At 44.1% G+C, this 24,974-nt stretch overlaps 1 protein-coding gene across 2 annotated transcripts in view; it reads right to left on the bottom strand.

The window, feature by feature from the left end:
- Window positions 1-24,974, bottom strand: part of CCDC91 (coiled-coil domain containing 91) — a 201,864-nt gene that overhangs the window by 23,279 nt on the left and 153,611 nt on the right. For both annotated transcript variants that reach the window (XM_084811385.1, XM_084811386.1), the window contains one exon: window positions 11,101-11,214. In XM_084811385.1, the coding sequence (XP_084667511.1) occupies window positions 11,101-11,214 (114 nt within the window). The remainder of the gene's footprint in view (window positions 1-11,100; window positions 11,215-24,974) is intronic.

Here is a 24,974-nt window from a genome sequence, read left to right as displayed (position 1 = left end):
ATAAATAAATAAATAAATAAATAAATATCATTTAACTGAGTAGGCCAGAGATCTAGCTTTGTCACTGTATATGTGGCCTAAAGCAGCTGTAGCTGTCTTGGTTATGCTGACGTAAGAAGGGAGACTTCAGGCTGCGTTTTAAATGTCTAGGGGGGAGAGAATACCTATGTTTGGACTGGCTAAATGGGTCAACAAAGGTGAATGGCGATTAGGAGTTCCATAAGGAACATGGTTGGTGACAGGGGAGTTGGAGTTAATGGTTGTTAGCTGAAGGGAGAGCACTCAGATCTGAGAGAATTCTTCTGGAGGGAAGAAACCTGGAATCCAGAGCTGGTGGCTGTGGAGAGCAGGAGGCCATGCTGTGAGGTTGTGGTGAAGCATCATGCCGTTGCTGGAAGACTCTTCCTGGGAGAAAGAACTAGAGGAAAGGAACCACCTACCACCAGCAATGCCCAGGATCTGCCAGTAGACCAGGAGGTGTCTGGGACCTCAGGGTGACTACCATGAGGGCACAACCTGTGGAGGGCAAGGACTCTGCCTCAGAGATGGAGGCAGAGAAACCCCGAAGCCCCTGGGAGAGATGCCGCCTGAAAAAGCAGGAACTCAGGAGGCGTTCTAGACTGAGTCGGAGGCCTTGTTGTGAGAAAAGGTCTACTCGCACGTAGGAGGCTTGGTCACAAGGAGGATCTTTTTAACTGCAGTTACTAAACAGATTACAGCTGAGACTTGGGTCTGGCTCTGACAGCCTCTGCATAAAATAGCAGTATAAGGCTGAGAGAGTAGCTGGAAACAATGTTGACAAGACCTTCCTGAATCTAGCTTCCCTTGCCTTCACAGTGCTGCCTTGACTGATTCCTGGCATGCGTACTTCGGGACTGAACTCTGACTACCCTTCTGCCTGCTCCTTGTCTGCTGTGTCACACCGAGACCTTGTTGCCTGTTACCTGGACTGGACTCTGACCCTCTGCCTGCCTGCTCCTTGTCTGCTGTGTTGCCTTGGAACCTCATTGCCCGTGTGTTGAGACCCTGCCTTTTGCCTGATCCCTGCTTGTGCTGACCACCTTGGAGCTCTTGGATCCTTAAGCCTGCAACTGCTAGGCTCAAACCCTAGAAATGTGACATGAAGCTTTAGTCAGGTGGCAGAGCTCAGCACCAGGGCGATTCAGTCAGAGGTCTGATCAAATGGGGCTGCAGTGAGAGTCCCTGAAACAGAATCATTACCCAGAAGCCAGAGGCAGCAGACAGAAAGAGCTGAAGGCAGAGCCATACTGCTGTACAGCATCTGTTCTTGGTTGTGAGGGAAGAGGTGAGGATTAGGGGAATTTGATCTGAGGGGAAAGCTACTGAGAGTGTATTGGCAGGGAAGACTCTCTTATTATGGTAACCAAGGTATGGTACCTTAGGTACGGCAACCAAGGATATTAAACGTAAGTGTATTTAAGTAATCCCACCCTATTATTTAACGAGTAATACTCTATTTCCTCGTGCATGTAATTCCCTTAATAAACTGCTTCGTTTTGTTGGTCTTGTCTCTAGGGCTGGTCTCAGTCCCATGCCTATGTCTTAAGTAACCAGGCTACTGAGGTATATAAGATATAAAGGGGTTATTTTGGTGGCAGCTCTTTTATGGTTAAGGGTTTTATAACTGAGATAGGAAGCTGCATAGATCAAAGTGTTAAAAAGGGAACAGTGGCAGAAAACCTACATGTTTTTCCCCCCAGCATTTGGGGACCTAGATTAGATAAACCACAAATTGTTCCTCCACATTTGATGTTAGCAAGCAACAGGAAAGCCCGAGGGGTTCCCTTGACAGGATGCTGCCAGTGTCCCCTGCGAGTCTCAAGGAACTGCAGAACAGCACATCTGGGAATAGTATCAATCCTTTTGTTTTAGGACTAGCATCACTTGTCCAGGCTGCAGATTCTGACTGGTTTTTCTCAGCCTATATATTTATAAAAATCATATTTTTTTAAAGGCACCCTAAGACTCCAGAGCTGTATCTTAGAAGGAAACTCGCCGTGCAAAGGGAATGCTGGACTTCTTAGTGCTCAGTCTAGTAGGAGGGAAAGGAGTGGAAAGGGAGAAACAAATCATCACCAACAAAAACCCATTAGATTGCTGATCTTTTGAATGTGCACTGTTATCCTGTATACATTAGTCAGTGTGTCTGGTCATATTCTCCTGTAAAGCTGCACAACTGCAGAATTCATAATGAAGTAGAAATTAATACAGTAATGTTGCTTACAATGCATACATCCCTCCGTCAAGTTGCTGTCATGAAAATATTGAGGGATGGCTAAATGACAAGGGTGTGCATGCAAATAAAACAAGAATAAGCTGAGGAGTATTAGAAATTTGTATTTTATTTAATATTAGAGCCAAAGTTATCTGAAAATGGAAGGAGTTGTTCATCTATATCAAGGCGGACTCAGTGTTTATTCCAATTCATCTTGCTGTCAGGAAACATGTAATATTTTATTAGATAAAAGCTGGGTGTCACAGTCAATAGGGAGAACGTAACTTTGACTGGCTGTGGTGGGTCCTAAACCTCGAAGTCATAAACCCAGCCAGTACTGTGAACCTCTCCTCCTCCTTAGAGTTTGCTCAACCAGCCTGCTCAGTAGAAGATGCTGCAGCTCTGGTTGTTGCTCTTACTGTAATTTTGGGTGTGCCAGTTTATCCCCTCTTTGTCTAAGCAGAATGTTAGAAAGTGGATTACTATGACTATTATATTCTCAAATATGAGGCCTATTTCAAGTATAATTTTTCATTTATGCTTTTATTTAGCATAGGTAAATAAAGGTTATACTTAATTTCTGCCTCCTGGTTATTTATCAGCTACTCAGAAAGACAAATCAGTAGGTGAAACCAGACTACAACACAACATTCTTAGTCTGCTCTTATAATGTGTTAATGACAGATGTGCTGACTTGAAGGAGAGTTCTTAGCCAACAAGAAAATGTATTCTGGCATAAAATACCTGAACCTAAGCTTTTAGAATCAGAAATGAAGAACATGGGCTTTGATTAAAAAAACTGGAAGCTGTTCTAAAATTAAAGGCATTAATAACTACTGCTAAAGAGGTGAGTTTCCATGACGTTTAGAAATGCTTTATTTTAAAGTTCAACACAAGTCAACATGAAAATGTCATGTTGTCAGAAAGCATCTTGCCAGAAAGCATTATTTCAATGTGAAGGATTTTTCTGCTGGGAGTGGGAGGAGAAAGAGTGTTGTTTGCTTGATAAAGAGGTGTCTGTAAAATTTGATGATATGGAAAAGGAAATGGGTGTCACGCATCATACTGGTGCAGCAAAGGAGCTCCCTTCTCCCTGAAGTGATCAAGGCAAAGATGCTGGTTGCAGAGGATTAGGGCGGCGGGATGACTTTTCCACAACACACCGCATTGCGTGTGCATTGCTTAAGCTGTCACAAGAGGAGAGAGGGGCGGTGCAAGTTTGCCAGCCAGCCCTTTCCTTTCTGTAGCAATGGCAGTGCAAGACTTGGGTGGAACTGAAAAGGACACCGCTCATCCAAAGCTCCTTGGTAGTCACAGGTCTAGAGCCTGACTGAACCCCAACCTGAGACCATTGCATCTGGCCTTGCCTAAGGGAGGCGTGTGTGTGTGACTGGCAAATACTAACCAGCCTCCTCCATGCCACTTACCTCGGTGCACCCAGACGCTGAGCTGGCAGCACAGATGGCGCAGACTGCGAAGAACGGACTGAGCTGGCGCTGTCACCACGTTCTTGAAGGTCAGGTACACCAAGTCAGGCAACACAGAGGAGACTTCCAAACTACATGTGATGGTGGCAGGTCTGTGTGTTTAAAAACAAGTCTGTCCCGTACCTGGGAAAGTGGGGCATAGAGAGTGTGATTTAAAGGGCCCAAGTGGGTGGGTGGGTGTGCTGAACCCTAGCACTTTCCCCTCTGTAAGGCTCCAATACTGGCTGATACGGGAGAACACTGCCTGGAGTGAGGCAGTGGCTAGAGAGAGGGTTTGCACACCCCTCTAAATAAACCCCTCAACTGCTTCTTTTCGCGTGAATAGGGCAAAGCCATGCGTCTGCAGTCATCATGTCTGGTTTGGGCCTTGAAAAGTGCTCTACTGGAAGAAAAGTGGTGAATTTGAGTCTGTCTATCGTCTGTTCATATCCCATCTAGGGGACTGAGTTACCTGTTTTGATACTGGCTCACAGAAGAGAGAGAAAATTCCAGGAAACCAGACAATAGAACTGTGACAGACACACTTATTGTTACCTCTCACATAGTTTGACATCACTTGATTTAAAACAACAACACATTTTTTCCTTCTCCTTGTATTCTGGGCATACATACCTACTCCCTGCTTGCTTCATATGCCCTGGCCCATGGAAATATGTGCCACCGTTTGCTAGTTTTTAATGTGTCACAGAATTCTTTCTGTTTTTTTCCAAGCATCGTAAGTGATTGATAGGGGTGCTATTATGATGTGATAGCGCAACACTAATAATGTTAGCTGAGCAATGGGTTTTCTGGGGAATCCCATCACACCAGCGAACACTATTGAGAGCCAGCATGGTGTGGTTAGAATGCTAGACTAGGGCTTGGGAGACCCAGGTTACAGTGCCTACTCCACCATGAAGCTCCCTGGGTGACTTTGGGCCAGTCACCAACTCTCAGCGTAATCTGCCTCATAGGTTTGTTGTGAGGATGAAATGGACAGGAGGTGGATCATGTACACCACCTTGGGCTCCTTGGAGGACAGGGAGGATATAAATGGAATGAATGAAGGAACAAATAAATATTGGTATTGCACTAGAGATTCCTTATGTCAGAGCAACGTAATTTACATTAGTGCTCACGTTGACTTGGATATGGCCCAATGTGATTTAAATATGTCATTATGAAGAAATCGCATTGGAATACTTGTAACAATTTAAAAACAATAGCATTATTTAAATTTAAGAACAAAGCCAACTGTTGAAAACTGTTGACACACTAATAAACTTTAGCAACCCAAAGAACTCTGCATGATATGCTGACAACCATTTATCTATTTCAACTTTTGCAACTTGTACAATAATTAAAAACCAGGACAATATGTAATCATTTCTGCTGAACTCTTTGTTGTTTTTATTTCCCCAGTTTATAAATCAATGAAAGATATGTATTCTCTCACATATGTGCTAGGGATAATTGTCTGAAAAACATTAGTTACATCTTTAAAACTGCCAAGCTTGCCAATTGTATCTGCAATTGGCATCCATTCATTGTTACTAATGAGCTTATGAAATGGAACAATTTCCATGGAAAAATAAAAGCACAGGAAAAATTTCTGCCCCACATCACTGTGCTCCAGCTGCAGCCTCTCATGGAAAAAATGAACATGCCATAGTCCTCCATGCTTCGGCAGCATCCAGTTTAGATGGCTGGTTATTAAAAGCATTCTGAAATCATAACTGCTAAAGAGCACATTGACTAAGGGCACAGTCCTGTGCATGTGGAGACAGGAAAAAGGCCTACAACTCCCAGCATGTCCCAGCCAGCATGACTGGCTGGGGCATGCTGGGAATTGTAGGCCTTTTTCCTGTCTCCACATGCATAGGTTTGCACCTTGAGTTACTAACCAGTGCCTGCCATGCTGATCATATTTCACTGGTATTCAAAGAACTCTCTTGGCTCCCAGTTCAATTTGAAGTCCTGGTTTTGACCTATGCACCCTGGGACCTGAGTACCGGTCGGACAGCCTTCCTGGAATGAACCTGCTTATCTGCTGGGATCAATGGGAACGGCCCTTCTCTGAGTGCCCCCACCTTCAGAGATTGGGTGGGTAGTTAATAGTGATGGGGCCTTTCTATTTTTGGTGCTCCATCTATGGAATACCCTCTCCAGACGTATTAACCAGGCACCGACTTTCATATTCCTCAGGTAAGATGAACACAGTTCTCTCTGTCCCATCAGCCACGACAGCTAGACTGGTGGGGACGAGGGAGAGGGCCTTTTCTGTGGTGGCCCCCACTCTGTGGAACTCGCTCCCCAGGGAACTCCGCCATGCCCCCTCTTTAATGAGCTTCCACCGTGCATTGAAAATGTGGTTGTTCAGGCAGGCATTTGGGGTGGGTTAGGGTATTTTAGAAAATGTTTTTATTGTAGAATTTTATTGTTTTAAACTGACTTATTGTACGTTGTACATCGCCCAGAGTGGCTGGGTGACCAGCCAGATGGGCGATTAATAAATTTAATAATAAATAAAATAAATAAACACAGTTTTATTTATTAAAGCCTTTGGTGGGTTATAATCACGAAGGCTTCTGGGATCTGTTCAACACTCTGGAACTTGAATTGTATCCAGTTGCACTTTTAGCTATTTTTAATTAAATTTTTACAAATTATTTGCACTGCTTTGGACATCAAAGTGACAGAACAGATCTTTTAGTTATGAATACAGTTCTTTATCAAATGCTACCATATGTGAATGGGAATGGAGAATGTGTGCAAAAAGGATCCACAGCTCAGGTACCTGTAGGAGACTGACTTAAACATATTGACTGAGAAACGTGACATTTCCTGTTCATACTCTCCATCTGAGTCCATTCTCCATACCTTCATGTGGATGTGAGAAACCACTAGAGTTTGCGGACATTTCGTCCATGTAAAATAGCACAATTTTTATACCGTATATATTCAAAGCTCTACAGCTCATTCCAGCTGTTGAAAATAATATCCTCTTTGAAAACCAATGTAGGCATTTCCAAAAATTCTCAGGCTTGGATACCTTAGAAATATTTTTAGCTGCTTGCCATATGCCCCCCAAAGATGTAATTGGTTCCTTTAATAGGACAACACAAAATATTAATAAAATAATATTGTTGCTTTAAACATTGTGCAAGCAAAACAATGGCTTGAATCCTAAGATAAGTCAACTTAAGCAAGTTCACAGAAGGAAAGTTTCCCACCCCCTCCTCCTCCCAGCAGCCCTCTGTGCCCCATACCACATTGCTTAGCAGCACGCCTTCCCACCCGCCCTCACCCCTCTCTGTTTTTTTTAACTGGGGGGGGGGGGAGCACATGGTCCTGAGGACAGTTCCTGCAATTAATAGGAAGCCAACATTTCAAGTCCCCTTCATGGATCACTGCCTTGTTGTGGCGAAGGGGCTTGCGTAACTCAGTGAAGCCATAAGCTATGCCGTGCAGGGCCACCCAAGACGGACAGGTCATGGCAGAGAGTTCTGACAAAATGTGGTCCACTGGAGAAGGAAATGGCGACCCACTCCAGTATTCTCGCCAAGAAAACCCCATGGAATGTATCACAAGGCTAAAAGATATGACGCCGGAAGATGAGACCCTCAGGGCGGAAGGGGTCCAATATACTACTGGGGAAGAGCAGAGGGTATTTCCAAGTAGCGCCAGAAAGAGTGAAGCGGCTGGGCCAAAGCCGAAAGGACACTCAGCTGTGGATGTGTCTGGTGGTGAAAAGAAAATCCGATGCTGTAAAGAACAATACTGTTTAGTAACCTGGAATGTCAGATCAATGAATCAAAGTAAGCTGGAGGTGGTCAAACATGAGATGGCAAGATTGAACATTGACATCTTGGGAATCAGCGAACTAAAATGGACAGGCATGGGCAAATTTAATTCAGGTGACCATCATATCTACTACTGTGGGCAAGAATCCCTTAGAAGAAATGGAGTAGCACTCATAGTCAACAAAAGGGTGGGAAAAGCAGTACTGGAGTACAATCTTAAAAACAATAGAATGATCTCAGTACGAATCCAAGGCAAACCATTCAACATCAGAGTAATTCAAGTCTATGCCCCAACCACTGATGCCGAAGAAGCTGAGGTTGATCGGTTCTATGAAGACCTACAACACCTTCTAGAACTAACACCAAAAAAAGATGTCCTCTTCATCATAGGGGATTGGAATGCTAAAGTAGGAAGTCAAGAAATCACCGGGATAACAGGCAGGCATGGCCTTGGTGTACAAAATGAAGCAGGACAAAAGCTAATAGAGTTTTGCCAAGAGAACACGCTGATCATAGCAAACACTCTTTTCCAACAGCACAAGAGACGACTCTACACATGGACATTACCAGATGGTCAGTATCGAAATCAGATTGATTATGTCCTTTGCAGCCAACGATGGAGAAGCTCCATACAGTCAGTCAAAACAAGACCTGGAGCTGACTGTGGCTCAGATCATGAGCTGCTTCTTGCAAAATTTCGGCTGAAATTGAAGAACGTAGGGAAAACCACTAAACCATTCAGGTATGACCTAAATCATATCCCTTATGAATATACAGTGGAGGTGAGGAATAGATTTCAGGGATTAGACCTGATAGACAGGGTGCCTGAGGAACTATGGACGGAGGTCCGTAACATTGTTCAGGAGGCAGCAACGAAATCCATCCCAAAGAAAAAGAAATGCAAGAAAACAAAGTGGCTGTGATGAGGCTCTACAAGTAGCTAAGGAAAGAAGGGAAGTGAAAAGCAAAGGAGAAAGGGGAAGATATATCCAACTGAATGCAGAGTTCCAGAGAATAGTAAGGACAGACAAGAAGGCCTTCTTAAATGAACAATGCAAAGAAATCGAGGAAAGCAACAGAATGGGAAAGACAAGAGATCTCTTCAAGAAAATTGGAGATCTCAAGGGAACGTTTTGTGCAAAGACGGGCATGATAAAGGACAAAGAAGGCAGGGACCTAACAGAAGCAGATGAGATTAAGAAGAGGTGGCAAGAATACACAGAAGAACTATACAGGAAAGATCTGAATGTCCCTGATAGCCATGATAGTGCGTTCACTGAACTTGAGCCGGACATCCTAGAGAGTGAAATCAAGTGGGCCTTAGGAAGTATTAGTAACAACAAAGCTAGCGGAGATGACAGTATTCCAGCCGAGCTATTTAAAATCCTAAAAGATGATGCTGTTAAAGTGCTGCATTCAATATGCCAACAAATCTGGAACGCTCAGCAGTGGCCACAAGACTGGAAAAGGTCAGTTTACATTCCAATACCAAAGGAGGGCAACGTCAAAGAATGTTCAAACTACCGTACAATTGCGCTCATTTCAGAGGCCAGCAAGGTGATGCTCCAAATCCTACAAGCTAGGCTTCAGCAGTATACGAACCGAGAACTACCGGAAGTACAAGCTGGGTTTCGAAGAGGCAGAGGAACTAGAGATCAAATCGCCAACATTTGCTGGATCATGGAGAAAGCAAGCGAATTCCAGAAAAATGTCTATTTCTGCTTCATTGACTACGCTAAAGCCTTTGATTGTGTGGATCACAACAAACTGTGGCAAATTCTTAAAGTGATGGGAGTACCAGACCACCTTACCTGTCTCCTGAGAAACCTGTACGAGGGTCAAGAAGCAACAGTAAGAACCAGACATGGAACAACTGAGTGGTTCCAAATTGGGAAAGGAGTACGACAAGGCTGCATATTGTCACCCTGCTTATTTAACTTATATGCAGAGTACATCATGAGAAACGCCGGGTTGGATGAATCACAGGTCAGAATTAAGATTGCTGGGAGAATTATCAACAACCTCCGATATGCAGACAATACCACCCTAATGGCAGAAAGCGAAGAGGATCTCAAGAGCCTCTTGTTCAGGGTGAAAGAGGAGAGTGCAAAAGCTGGTTTGAAACTCAACATTAAAAAAACGAAGATCATGGCATCTGGCCCCATCATTTCCTGGCATATAGAAGGGGAAGAAATGGAAGCAGTGACAGATTTTACTTTCTTGGGCTCCAAGATCACCGCATCTTTAATGAAATTAAAAGACGCTTGCTCCTTGCGAGGAAAGCTATGGCAAGCCTAGACAGCATAGTAAGAAGCAGAGACATCACCTTGCCGACAAAGGTCCATCTAATCAAAGCTATGGTTTTCCCAGTAGTAACGTATGGCTGTAAGAGCTGGACTATAAGGAAGGCTGAGCACTGAAGAATTGATGCTTTTGAACTGTGGTGCTGGAGAAGACTCTTACGAGTCCCCTGGACTGCAAGGAGGTCCAATCAGTCCATCCTAAAGGAAATCAACCCTGACTGCTCATTGGAAGGACAGATACTGAAGCTGAAGCTCAAATATTTTGGCCACCTAATGCGACGAGAACACTCTCTGGAAAAGACCCTGATGCTGGGAAAGACTGAAGGCAAAAGGAGAAGGTGACGACAGAGGATGAGATGGCTACATAGCATCACCGATGCAATGAATATGAACTTGAGCACACTCCGGGAGAGAGCGCAGGACAGGAAGGCCTGGCGTGCTATGGTCCATGGGGTTACGAAGAGTCGGACACAACGGAACAACAACAACATTTCAAGTGCACTAGCCCCATACTGTGAAGGTTAACTTCCAGGTTTTATATGAATAAAGAATCCATCTTGTTCACTGACTGGACAACAGAAATAGCATTACATCGAAAAAATTACACTGTCCATTACCTTTCCAGAACATGGCTTTTCATTTTGTGACTACCAGGTACAAGACATAGCAGGTTGAAACACATTAATTACGAACTTACCTCCACAAAATCCTAAGTATTTTTGTTGGGACATGAACTTTCTAAGCGTGTTAGTATGTATGACCCTAGGTCAGGAGTGGGCAACGTGTGGCCCTCCAAATGTTTTGGACAACAAGTCCCATCATCCCTCACCATTGGTTAGGCAGGCTAGGGCTGATGGGAGTTGTAGGCCAAAACCTCTAGATGGCCACAAGTTGTCCACCCCTGCTCAAGGATGAACAATGGTAGGATAGAAATTAATAAAGTGCCTTTTACCAACATGTTGAGAAGAGAATAAGCAGTTACATAACTAGGGAACTAATTAGAAACATACTTGGAAGTATACATGTTTTGTTTATGCTGGAATTATCTGGTCACCTCCATTTGTCTTTCCTGAAATTTGACAGTTAGGCTAGTATAGTATTTCACATTTACACAAGAAGTCTCACAGCATGCTCAATGATGCTAGAACAGCTATCTAAGTAGCTATTCTATTCAGCAAAGTTAATTTAAAAATTTAGTATACCTCTTCTGAATTGATTAAGGCCTGGAAATAATAATTTCTCTCTAGCGCTTTCACTTGTTGGAGGAACTGCTGTGTAAGGGTGGCACTTACTCTTTTCTGTTCCTTGATATATTCCAGTAATTCTTCTCTCGTTTGCTTTACAGCTTCTTCTAAAGCTTTCTTGCTTTTCTGTTGTTCTTCTCTGATTGCTGCTTTTACAATGACCTATCATAAGAAAATAATAGGGTTACAACTGGTGACGGTGGCAAATTTCATGATTGTCTTGTTGGCTGAAATTTGTGCGTTCGTAATGCTCACCTTTGTAGCGAGCTTGGATTGCTGTCTTACGAATTCATTACTAATAACATTCTTGTCATGAGACAAAAGCATAATCCACTTGACAGCCCTTGCAATTTCGCACCTTGCAATTTCAGAAGATAGTGCTGACGGACACCTGTTCACTGTCATGGCCATTGGCCTATGATGTCTCTCAGGGTTCCATCTTGTTCCACATGTTATTAAGCATATAGATGAAACTGCTGGGAGAGGTCACCTAGAGTTTTTGGGACATCAGCATCAGAGTGCTGATGACACTCAACTCTCTCCTTTTCATCTAAATCCAAGTCCATGAACCAGAAAGGGTGACCATTACCATCTGGAATGTATATATGAGGTAGCCTTGTTTTGATAGTCTATGACTCGAATAAAATTATTAGCCATGATGGGCATGGGTAATGGGTAGCATTCATTCACCCAAGTAACACATTAATTATATATATATAAATGCTGAAAATACAATAATATGTGTTTGTCACTTAGTTGGACACCTTTTTACCCAAGTAGGGCCTAAGAGGGCTCAAACTGACCAGAAAAGATCCATAATGTATTGAAATATTTTTGGGAGCATCACTGAAAGGAGAAAAGACCAGACGGTGAAAAACCTGTAAATCATGCATGGATGTTTGAGAGATGCTTCCTTTTGTCTGTCGTGAATCTCCCACCATTCAGCTTCATTGGATGATCCTGTGTTCTAGTATTTTGAGAGAGGGAGAAAAGCTTTTCTGCCCATGTTCTCCATACTATGCATACTTTTATACAACTGTATCATGTCCCCACTAAATTTCCTTATTCCTTAATAAGGGAGTCACTCCAGTCCCCTGATCATCTGGTTGCCATTTTCTGCACTATGCTTCCATCTTTCCATACACTTACACTACAATCCAATGCATGTCTACTCAGAAGCCACATTGAGTTCAATGGGGCTTCCTCCCAGGTAAGTGTGTATAGGACTGCACTCTTACTCTCTTATTCCCAAACTGTAAAGACCTGTATACACAGGGAAGTTCAAAAAATATATTTTTCTCTTACAGGAAAGATGTTGAAGGGGGCAGGTGGGGAAATCATACTCATTGCCTTTTCATAAAGTAACAGAAATCCAAATAGTCTCAGTTATGCCAACATTCCTGCTTTGCACAATGTACAGTAAATGTGCTCTTGCTAAACAGTTTATAAGAAGCAGAATGCCTGAAGCCAAGTCACCTGTGGGTTATATAGGCCACAATTCTGTGCAAACTCTTCTGAAAAATAAACAAATACCTTTATTTTGCAACACACGGCTATTACCTCATTACTGGCTTAAGAGTTGTATATTCCCTTACAGTCACATTAGAAAGTAGAGCTTTTCTGTACTTGTAAGATCCACAATTAACCGTAACAGTAAGTAATTTAAAGATGCATCAAAATATATGATCAATCATTCCAAATACCACGGTGTCATATTAGTGTCCAGAGACACATCACTTATTGACTATCTGAAAGTTTAAGCACGGGCAAAGAGTACAAGCTGTGTGCAGTTTGGAAGAACTACTGCCTCCACTGTCATCATGATCACAGTAATTTGCATTTTTTGAGCCTCTGTGATAACACAATTTACAGTGTTCACATGAACAGCCACCCATATGGGGGTGCAGTTTCTCACCAACATCTCGTCTGTGTGGGTTTGCGAGACTATGAACCTGGCAGAAGCCCTACATGCTCTCAATGTGCTCACATGGGGGCCACCATTATGTCTGAACTGAGTCTAGATAGTGTAGCAATCAAGTGATGGAGGATGTACAGGTGGACCAGACAATAAATATTTAACAAAATAAAAATGAAAAAAGATTGGCAAAGCTCATAATATAACCGCCTGCTGATAAATGCTTAGCCTGAAGTGGATTATTCAAGAAATGCCTGAACTGGGGGTAATATGAAAATTATATGGAGCATACTTAACAATAAATGTTGAGCATTAAAATTGTATAGCAAAGTAATAGTTAATTTTGCTTTTTATACTATGTTTTCCTGAAATTAGGAGCAACTAAAAATTCCTCAAATAGCCATTTGCATCTTTGTCCTAAATTAAACAGTTAAATTACGAGGATGGCCTAATTTGCAAACTGCACCAGGAATCTTCAATTATTACCAGACTGCAAATATCAACAGGATACAACACTAGAGATGTGAAGGCCTGGAAAAAAATGGGAAAGATTCCTAGCATAGTTAGTTCTTTCATTCTTTATTAAAATTATTGATCCAAAGTATATTTTACTGATAGACATTTATGCTCAGTTTCCCAACATGTAAGTGGGGTCACCACTGTGCATTCATGACAGTTGGGTTTTGTTCTGTAGCGTCCTGTGTGTCAGGGTGGAAACTGAGCCCATAGAGCCCCAGAGCAGTTCTGATTCTGAGGAGGAACAGCAATCCGTGGGAGAGGAGCTCGCTCATCTCTCACAGGCACAGCAGCTGGCAGAAATTCCTCCTGCCAGCATTCCTGGGAGAGATAGTGACCCTGGCAGTGAGAGAGCGCTGGAGGGGGGTTGCTGGACGCTCGGCGCAGACGCAGGAAGTGACGACAGATGGAGGGCGCTGAAAGGAGGCGCTCCGCTCGTTTGGTGCTAAAACAACAGTTGCGTCCCGAGGACCCAAGGGAAAGAGGGAGGATCTGTCCATAGCCCATAAGTTCAGAGTCTTCCTGTGATTCTCTTTCAAACGGGGACCAACTGCCTTACCTGGAGCTTAGGCTACTCTGCTAACTACCCCAGTGCAGCTCCTTGCTTAGTCGCTGGTGACTAGCATCTGAAAGAGTCATTAAGTAATAAAGGAATAAAGCCTTGGAAAGAATCCTCGTCATCTGTGTCCTGAGTTGGCTATTGGAGGGGACTGTAAGAGGCAGCTAGGGCGCTCCTGACACTGTGTTTCTGACGCTGTAGCAGCCATTTAGGGAGCGATCCTATCTAGATAGGCAGCTGCCTCGAAACTCGGAGGCGACCGCCTATCCACAGCAGGGCAGGAGAAGCATGGAGGGGATCATTCTCTCCGCGCTTCTCCTGACCTGCTTTTTCAGATAGACAGCTGATTGTGGCTGTCTAGCTGCAGGAGCACGGAGCGGGGAGGGAGGCTGCTGTATGACACACAGGATGTGTTGTACAGTCAGCTACGCTCTCCCTGCCCCGGAACGCCTCCAGCCACGCCCCTGTCTGGCTGTTCCATGCTCCTCTTGCGAGCACAGAGGATGGGGCTCTTCCATGCTGCCTCTGAGGTCGCTTCCCAGAAAACAGCATATCCTATGGCCATCTAGCCACTGTCTAGCAGCCATAGGATTGCTCCCTCCATGTAGTTCTAATCTATTCAGACAGTAATTACAAATTTACTTACTGAGTTTACTTTTAAAAGTTTTAAAATATAATGAACATTTTATGAGCAAACTAAGTTACACATAAGATAGGTTTAGGAACAGAAAGGCTGTTTGATGTTCTAAAAGCAGCCCTCCCCAACCAGGTGCCCCCTGGATGTTTTGGACTACAGTGCCCAGCATTCCTGACCATTGGCCATGCTGCCTGAGGCTAATGGGAGCTGAAGTTCAAAACATCTGGAGGGCACCAGGTGGGGAATGCTGTCTGAAAGCAACAGAATGACAGAGTGCTAAAAGTATTGCTTATTTTTCAATTTTTCCAAAATTTCCAATTTTTCTGAACAAAATGTTTTTACCATGGCCTCAAAATTTCCGGACAATTTAATCCCTATACAATTTAATCTCTATAGAAGACTAAACTATAGTTCATAGAAATCATAGAAATTCAGGCAACTATAGTTGTCAGGATTCCCTGAGCCCCCATTTCACTTCAGTGCCCAAACATACACAGATGAGAGGCTTCCATCTACAGCTTTTAATCCATTACTTCACAGGGTCATACGGATACAAATTCTTAGAGAACTCTCCGTCTACCAAGGAATGCTTCCAGGGGATCCAAATGGAATTTACGACAGTTGCCCACCGTTTGAAGAGGGAGGCAGTCTCGCTAGCCTAACTTAAGGGGGGGAGGTCTCTCTCTTCTCGTGAGGCCTCTAAGCGCAGCTTTTCATGCAAGACCAATCGGGAAGACCGTCTAAGTTCCGCCCCTGCCTTCTCTCTCTTTGCTCTGCGCCTGGCATCTATTAGGTCAATCTCCTGTTCGCTGTCTCTAGTGGGGGTGAGGAAGGACCCTCAAGCTCAGCCATCTGTCCGTTTGTAACCTGAGAAGCAGGCCTACTCATATCTGGACTAGCCTGGGGAAATATCTCCCCCACATCTGATGGTTCTCCTTCAGAATCTGAACTGCTATCCAGCTCCCTGCGCTCAGAAACACCCCTGACATCAGTCATCTGTTCTATTCTTGTCGGACTATAGTCCTATACATGAGTTGGGATGTATGGATTTTGAAAAATCTGTTCTGTCTGTGTTTCACAGATTGTCAGGTGCCTTTCATTCCATCATCCACTCATTGACAGAATTGGATTTTTTACAATTTCCTGAATTAGCACAAATTTGCATTTGCGAAAATTCACACTGACAAAAATGGGCAAATCCCCCTCCCCCCCCCCCCAATGCACATTTTCATGCTTTAGCCTATGGGGAAAATGCATATTTTTGGCTGGTATTTTTTTATTTTACATATTTTTCTACGACTAAATTTGTGTAAAATTGCGAAAAGTAAAAAACTGGCCCACAAGTCTGCGGAAACTGCAGCTCGGGAAAAGCCAGTCTGCTGTGGAATTGGCAAGTTGGATTCATAGAAATCCAAATGCATTTGATTCTGTTGCAAATTTCTCTAATGCCCCTATGCATGAGCAGACATGTGTAAGACTGCACCATCAATATCCATATTTAAAAAAACCTGTATCTTGGGGCAAAACCTCCAGAAATGTTACAAATCTTCTATATTGTTTGCACATTTCCAGCACCTTGAGGACAATGTGGGATATCCTATTATAGCCTTGAATAAGAATATTAACAAAATTGTAATGCAATATATAATAAAATACAGTGCAATAAAAATGCAATAAAAACCATAACAAACCATCATAATAAAACCAAAAAAGGGCAGTATATACAAAAAACAGAGAGCTTATACATGTTCCATTCTCCAAGGTGTCAAGTACCATCTTCTTCTTTGTCTATGTTCTGCTGGCAATTGGAAGACATTTCTCTTTAAACACATATTTGACTCTGCAGTTGTTTTATTCATCGACTGCTTTGGTTTTTTTGTGCCTGTCTTTGCTGCTGCTTTGAACAGTGATTGGTTATGTTTTTATATTTTGCAAGGTGCTTTGAGTGACTACTTCTTTGGGAAGGAAAAGTGGGGTATATATTTCTTAAAAATATTTATTTGTGATACTTGTATACTGCTAAATATAATAAAATCCCTAAGCGGTCCACATATAAATATTAAAATCACATTTAAAATACAGTATTAAAAACAATTCCAGTTATAATAATGGCACAGAGCAATAAAGGTGAGCAGTGTGATTACTTTAATTACAAGCCAGGGAAAGCTTGGGTGAACACGTGCGTTTTCAGGAGACACTCAAAACATCCCACATTTTCTGCCTCCCAAACCACAGAGGGGAGAGTTTTCCAAAGAGTGGGTTCTGCTACTGAGAAGGCCCACTGTTCGGGTATCATGTGGCGACATTCCTTAATAAATATAATAATAAAGACATTCATACATACCAGCATGCTATAATGTTATAATAATGTTCAATGAGTCATGCTGGCTAGGGCTGATGGGAGTTGTAGGCCAAAACGCCTGGAGGGCCACAAATTGCTCACCCCTGCCCTAAATGGTCTGGACTCAGGATGCCTTCAGGACTGCCTGCTCTTATATGGACTTACCCATGTCTTGAGATCTTTCTCAAAGGCCTTGCTGTAGGTCCCTCTGATGCCTGCAGGTTACCTGGAACAGGGCCTTTTTGACAATGGCACCAACGTTGTAGGGATCCCTTCTGGCAAAGTTGCTCCACCTCCTCCCAGTTTGTGTGTAGTGGAAAACAAAGGCTGCGCTTTGCCAGAGGGGCTTTGAGATCCTCTAACTGGAATGCTTGTGTTCTTTCTATTATTTAGGGTGCAATCCTATCAAGATAGGTGGCCGCCTCTGAACTCAGAGGCGACTGCCTATCTTAGGCAGGGATCGTGCCCTCCGCGCTTCCCCTGCCCCGCCTTTTTTGGCTAGACAGCCGATTGCAGCTGACTAGCCGCAGGAGCACAGAGCGGGGAAGGAGGCTGCTGTATGATAAATAGGATATGTCGGACACGCAGCTACGCTCTCCTGTCAGGGTGGACACTGAGCCCATAGAATCCCAGAGTAATTCTGATTCTGAGGTGGAGCAGCCGCTCCTGGGAGAGGAGCGAGCTCATCCTTCCCAGGGCTAACAGCTGGCAGAGATTCCTCCCACTGGCATTCCTGACATAGATAGCGGTCCCGGGAGTGAGAGAGCGTGGGAAGAGGGCTTGCTGGACGCACGACGCCGATGCAGGGAGCAGCGCCAAATGGAGGGTGCAGAAAGGAGGCATAGTGCCCGGTTGGCGCACAAGCAACGGTTGCTCCCAGAGGATCCAAGGGAAAAGGAGAGGGACTCTTCCTAGCCCATAAGTTCAGGGTCTGCCAGTGATTCTCTTTCAAATGGGGACCAACTGTTCCAACTGAGGGCATAGGTACTCTGCTGCTCATAGCTAGTCGCTAATAGTAGAGTTGTTAAGTTGTAAAAAAGGAATAAAGCTTTGAAAAGAATCCCTTTGTCTGTGTCTGGACTTGGCTACTGGATTAGACTGAAAGATGCCACCAAGGAGCCCTTGACATCTCCCCGCCCCGGAACACCCCCAGCCATGCCCCTTTTCAGCCCCTCTGCACTTGAGCGCAGAAGACAGGGCTGTTCCGTGCTGCCTCGGGGGCAGTGCGGAAGTGCGGGGAGGTCAGTTTTCTGGGAAAGTGCAGGCTCCGAGGTCGGTTCCTGGAAAACAGCATATCCTATGGCTGTCTAGCCGCTGTCTAGCGGCCATAGGGAATCGCCCTCCACTAAGTAATTATTGGTTTCTGTTTTGCTTTATTCATTCATTAAGTTTTTATCCAGTTTCACTTTGGATTTTATATTAGTGAGCTGCCTCAGAGATCTTTCTTTTCTTCTACAAAAAGTAGGATACTAAATATAGAAAATATATGAATAACACTTCAGCCCCAGGTATACTTACTAAGAAGTTTGCGTTCCACCGAATGTAAAATGGCTGCAAATTCGCTTACTTCCCTTTGTTTGAAAGCAAATCTTCTCTTATCTTCAATATCCCTGAATTGTCATATATCTGTCCTCCTTCTATCGTAAATACTGTCTGTGTTTTATACAAAATAGGTGGGATAAATATTTTCTATAGAATCAAATAATGTGGACTATAGTTGTTGAATATAGATTTTGTCCTTTTCCACTGGCAGCACACCAATGGTTTGAATTAAAAAAAAAAAAAAGTTGAAGGAAGAATTCTCAAGGATTTATTCTGACAGCTACTATATAAGGATTGGCCTTTGCATTTAAAGGTCCATGTCAAATAGAAGCAAGATGCTAAAGATAGAACAAAACAGGGGAACACTGCCAGCACGCCGTCCCGCTTGCACAGCATGTAAAATCCATACCAAGGATATTTCAGTCTGTGGTACAAAGATGCTGAAGCTGTAGAGGAAACACAAGCATACTGCTGTAAGCAGTAGTCTACTTATTTTAGGAAGCTGTGTTTCTTTCACCCATATTACATTCCAAAACTGAAGAAGGATATGCAAAGGCCTTCCTTTGAATAAAATAGGTCTCCTTTATAATTTGCACTTATCCACCTGGACAACATATGTCTGAAATGGAAATCCCAGCATACCCTGCTCAAAGGAAACAAACGATCTTTTGGATTTACTTATTCCATACATCTGCTGCAGATACTGCTCTAGAAAACGTTCCCTCGATGAACTAATATCATTTATCTTTGTCATATTTATGTCTCCTCAAGGAACAATATTTCCAGTTTATTAAGTAACTTGGCAAACTTGGATTTACATAACATTCAAGTTGTCTGTAGAGAAAATAAGTTGTTTCTATAGGGGAAAAAAGTTACAAAATTCAATGTCTTAAGAGCTGATATGCATTTATGGGCTGATTTTACACACACGTCATTTAGATATAACAATAAACCATGGTTTATGGTTATGGAAACAATTTGCACCAGCCTCAAACTTGCATTCCTCCCCTTCCCCTGGCCTGGTCAGAAGGAGTCGTTCAGAAGCTTTTGTTTCCATTTGAGACTAACCACAGTTAAATGTTATGCCTAAACCTGGACATAGTATGATTACTTTTAATTATGGTTACTTGAAACAAGCCATATTTCAACTACAATTTATGAAGCTGGCTTGTTTCAACTAACCATAGTTCAGGTTAAACAATGTGAAGGTTTGATGCCTACAGGGACAAAGGGAGAAAAGGTCAGGCTTACAGGGAGAGAGTTACCCTGAGAGGAGTAGTTCCATTTCCCCAGTTAAGTGTCAGTTTCATTTCTCCACTTAAGTTTCATTTCCTCAGGTTTGAAGAAGTACTTTCAGTTTTGAGGGAGGAAGGGTATATAAAGAGAGTGACAGAGCCAGTGAGAGCACAGGCACAGCCAGAGCCTGAAGTGAGCGCAGAGTCTGAAGGGTGAGCAGGAAGAAGCAGCCTAGAATAGGTCAGCTCAGGTAAAGGACTTTGCATTTTGAAACTTTTATTTTCTTTTAATGCCTTTTGTATCACTCAGAAGTACTGTGTAAATGCCTTTAGTTGTGATTTGCTAGCTTTAAATTTACCAGTAAAATGTTGTGGTTAAACCCTGTGTCTAGAATGTCAGTCACACCATGTCTACAGACTAAACTGCACGTTACTGGGAAGGGGAAGTTTAAAAGGAGGAAGGTGGGATTCTTAAGTAGGCAAGAGATTCTTAAGGAGTTGCTCGGGGGGCCAGGTCATACGGGGAACCTTGACACCATAGCTTACCAATGCTAAGTTCTGGCTAATTACAACTGGAAGCAAAAACATCTGATCTCACAGCCATGATGGAGGAGGACAGGGGGAGTGGAGTGGAGAGTGCACAAACCTGAAGCTTGTGCACTGAGGCTCGTGCACATAACAATAAACAATTGTTTAGCATTAAATCCAAACCAGGCTTTTGGAGTTCAGTTCTATGAGCATTTTGGTTTGTAACATAATCCTAGCTATGATTTTTTTCTGAGAAATTCAGGGAGAACTATTACGTTTATATGTAAATTATTTGTTTAGACAACTTATTTTCACATTATATCATTATGCGTGGGTCATTGGGAGATTCCCTCTTATTCCCTCAGTTCTTCTTCGACTGCAGACTGTGGTGCCTCAGTGGGATCTTCTTCCGTTTTGGAATGCATTTTTTGGCACGTGTGCCAGCTGAAATTTTATTCTATCTATACCTCTTTCTACTGTTCTTCCATCCTTTTCATTATTATTTTTATTTGATGTTAATTTTCTTCTTTCTGAAGAGAGTGATCCATGGATCACGCGCTGTCTGCCTCAGGGCGTAAGGCCTTGAAAGCACCCTTTCAGAAGTGCTCGCAGTGTGGGAGTAAATTGCCACGTTCAGATAGGCACTCCCGCTGTCTTCTCTGCCTTGCAGAGGGGCATGTAATGGAGGCCTGGTCATTCTGCCAAGGTTTTTCTAAACAAGACCGTAGAAATCAGGCCAACACGCTGCAAGCAGAACTTTGGAAGCAGGCGTTGACTGCTGTTGAAACCCCTAAAACTATAATGGCGCCACCCTCCACCTCAGGGAAAGCATCTCACAGGAGAGAGGGGACAGAAAAAGCACAGCCTCCTGTTTCTCCCTCCATGCCAGCTCTAACCACAGGTGGAACGGAGAAGCCACTTACTCTGGGGAGATCTCTAATGCCGTCTACAGTGAAAAAGTTGTCGAAAAAGGCTCGAAGGCCTAAGACCATGGAGCAAGAGAAAAAGAAGGAGAGAGATGAGAGAAAGTTGCATACGAAGCATTCAGGAGGCCTTCCTCCGCTGCTGCCGCTGCTGAACTCACCAATACTGACAAGATCCGAGTCGGTACCAAGACCTTCTCCATTCTGTGTCCCTCATCTGCGATCTCCTAGCTGCTCTCAGTCTCTACATAAATTTTCAGACGTCTTCTCTGAACCCAACCCAAGTCATTCAGTTTATAGGTGCAGTTTTGGACTCCACTCTAGGTCACGCGTTTCTCCCAAAGAACAGAGAGGACCCACTCGTGACCTTGGTAGCAGACATTCTTTGTTTGGATATTGTAACCACTTTTTCCATCCAGCAGCTACTGGGATTTATGGCAGCTACAATACAATTTATGCGGTAGTCCTGTTCACCCGCGTCCCAATAAGGAATCTTCAGTTGTGGTTCAACGATGTGTTCGATCCCTTAAGTGATGCAAGGCGCGTTCACCTTCGCATCCCCAAGAAGGTTTGAGAGTCGCTTTGGTGGTGGATCTCCCTCACTCATCCCCTCCCAGGAGTGCCTTTTCACCAAACATCGCCTTCCAGGCTGCTCACAACGGACGCCTCCCTATGGAGGTGGGGGGCGCAATGCGGATCCCTCAAGGTGCAGGGCCTTTGGATTGCATTGGAGAAAGAAAAATAAATCAACTATCTCGAGCTGCTCACAGTCCAGAAAGCACTGAAGGCCTTCGAAGTGATGTTTTTGGCAGGGTTGTGCAGGTCACATCCAACAACACAACTGTAGTTTACTATTTGAACAAGCAAGAGGGAACGAAATTCCCCCCTTTAGTCAGACTTACACTGAACCTTCTCGATTGGTAAATTGTGAAGGGAATTTCCCTGACAGAAGTACATGTAGCAGGATCTGGCAACGCTCTGGCCGATATGCTCAGTTGGTCATATCAGGCATTGCACGAGTGGGAGCTCCACTCCGAAGTCCTACCGACTCAATTCAACCAGCAGGGAGACCCCCAAATAGACCTGTTTGTGACAGAGGACAACAAATTATGCCGTATTGCAGCAGAGCGGGCATAGGTCAAGCCTTGTTGGGGACGCTTTCCTCCTGACGTGGAGCCAGAGATTCTATTTCCCGTTTCCACCATTTCCTCTACTAACTCGGGTGTTGTCGAAGGTCCTGGACAACAGCACAGACTGCATAATTATTATACCGTGGTGGCCAAGACAGGGATGGTTCGCCCCATTGCTCTGTCGCTTTCCGGGGCAGTATCTCTGGCGACTGATGAGAGCAGATCTCTTGTCCCAGCGGAATGGGTTGTCAGGGTTGTCGCTGTCAGGGTTGTCAGGGTTGTCGCTGAGCCCACAGAGTCCCAAAGCAGCTCTGATTCTGAGGAGGAGATACAATTTGTGGGGGAGGAACTTTCTCAGACTTCAGAGGCGCAGCTGGAGGGGGAGCCCCCCCCTGCTCACATCCCTGGGAGCAACAGAGAACCAGGCGTGGAAAGGGAGGGACAACCTGAACTTTTAGATGTGAGGCGCAGACGCAGGCACAAGCGAGAGATCACAGGGGCTGAGCTTCGGCACTCAGCCTGATTGGCTCGACGTCAACAACTGCACCGAGAAGCATCATGGGAGAGGGGGAGATCTTGCCCTCCCACCCCTTAAGTTCAGAGAATTGCCATGTTTTTCCCAGAGATCAACTTATGTCCTAACCCTTAGAAACCCTTAGATGGCTGTTCCTTCGTAGTTTCTCTGAGTCTCAAGCAATTAGCATCTGTATAACTCATTAGGATAAATGGAATTAAAGCCTTGGAAAGCAGCCCTTTTGTCCGAGTGTTGATTGTGGCTATTGGAGAAGTCAGTGGGCAACAGGGGCATCCTGACAGCATTTGACATCCTGATCTCTGAACGCTGAGACTGACAGCATGGAGGCTCCAAACCTGCAGGATCTCTCACACATTTCGGAACCAATCAGGAGAATCTTAGAGGCGGCTAGGAAGCCAACACCAGACGTTCTTATGCCCTTAAGCAGGGGAAATTTTCGGCATTTGTGATTTCAAGAGGGTTAGGTCCTGTTACTTTTTTCATCTCCATTATTTTACCATTCTTGTTCTCCTTATTTGAAAGTGGGCTTAAGTTCTCATCTATTAAGGTGTACTTGGTGGCTATTTCTGCATCGCATGCTCTCATACAAAGATTTACTCTTTTCTCACACCCTCACATTCGACAGTTTCTCCATGGAGTGTAGAATCTGACCTCTGGTAAAAACTCCTATTCCGAGTTGGAGTTTGTCAGTAATCCTTCAAGCTTTGACAGTTAAACCTTTGAGCCTCTTGCTAAAATCGACGTTCGTCTTTTAACTTGGAAGGAGGCTTTTTTAGTAGTGATCACTTCAGCCGTCAGGCTAGCAGTGGATGGTCCTTATATGGTCTTCCATAGAGATAAGGTTGTACTCCGCCCAGATGTCCAATTTCTGCCTAAGGTGGTTTCAGCGTTTCATGTCAATCAAGACATTGTTCCGCCTGCCTTTTTTTCCATCCCCAACTTTGGAGCTGGAGTAGAGACTGCATGCTTTGGATGTGAGGGGGGCATTGGCCTTCTATAAATCTAGAACAGAAGTTTCTTTCATATCACCGAGACTTTTTGTGTGCTATGGGGGAAGAAAAAAGGGTCTCCCATTGTCAGCTCAAAGACTAGCCTCTGGGGTTACACAGACTATTTCCCTTGCCTATGAACTGGCAAACCTGGATTTGGGTAGAATGATGGTGAACCCCACAAGGGCTATGGCAACGTCGACAGCATTCGACAGGGGCGTCTCCATTCCGGAATTGTGCTGTGCTGCCACTTGGGCAACCCCATCGATGTTCATATGGCATTATCGTTTGGATGTGAGGTCTCGAGCCGACTGCCCGTTTGGTCACGCTGTTCTCTCATCTGTCTTACATTAGGACACTGACCCACCCCCAGTTAGTGAGATTGCTATTCGCCCATATGTGTGATGCACAGCGACCACAAAGAAGGAGGACAGGTTGCTTACCTGTAACTGTGGTTCTGTGAGTGGTCATCTGTGCATTCACACAACCCACCCACTGTCCCCACTTTGGTGTTCATGCTATGATTTTTGTCTGATACCAAAATGATTGCTCATTCAGTTTCCTTTGGTTTCAAGACCACATGGGGTCTCATCAAACTGAGGGAATAGGCGGGAACCCCTCCAGACATTTGTGATGGGATGGTGGGGGAGGGGTCCCACCAAAACTTCCTCAGCTTTAGAAGTTTCCTGAATCGAGACACCATACAGGTGCAGAGCCCATAAGTGTGAATGCACAGATGACCACTTGAAGAACCCGTTACAGGTAAGCAACTTGTCCTTCCATAAAAAGATTGATGCCTTAGTGCAGGTGAAAAATGGGTTTTAATGAAGTCAGCCAGGTTACTAAGCTTTCCACATTTATTAACTTAGTTCAACATGGACACTTTCCACCACCACCCTGAGTTTACGGCAGTGAACCTCTTTGGTTCTCTCTCTAGAGTGTGTTCAGCTTCTCTTTGACCTAGACCTCTCTGGGTATAAGCATGTATGTATAGAGTTCCTTCTCCTGGAGCTCTCCCTGGTGCTTCTCTTCAAGGAGACCACTGCTGCCAGGTTGCAACCACCTCCAATCT

This window comes from Heloderma suspectum, chromosome 7 (assembly GCF_057233095.1).
Source record: "Heloderma suspectum isolate Gila_16-S chromosome 7, 16-S_ref, whole genome shotgun sequence".
Taxonomy (NCBI): Eukaryota; Metazoa; Chordata; class Lepidosauria; order Squamata; family Helodermatidae; genus Heloderma; species Heloderma suspectum.
Note: the sequence above shows the minus strand (reverse complement) of the source record. Positions and strands in the feature narration are given on the sequence as shown.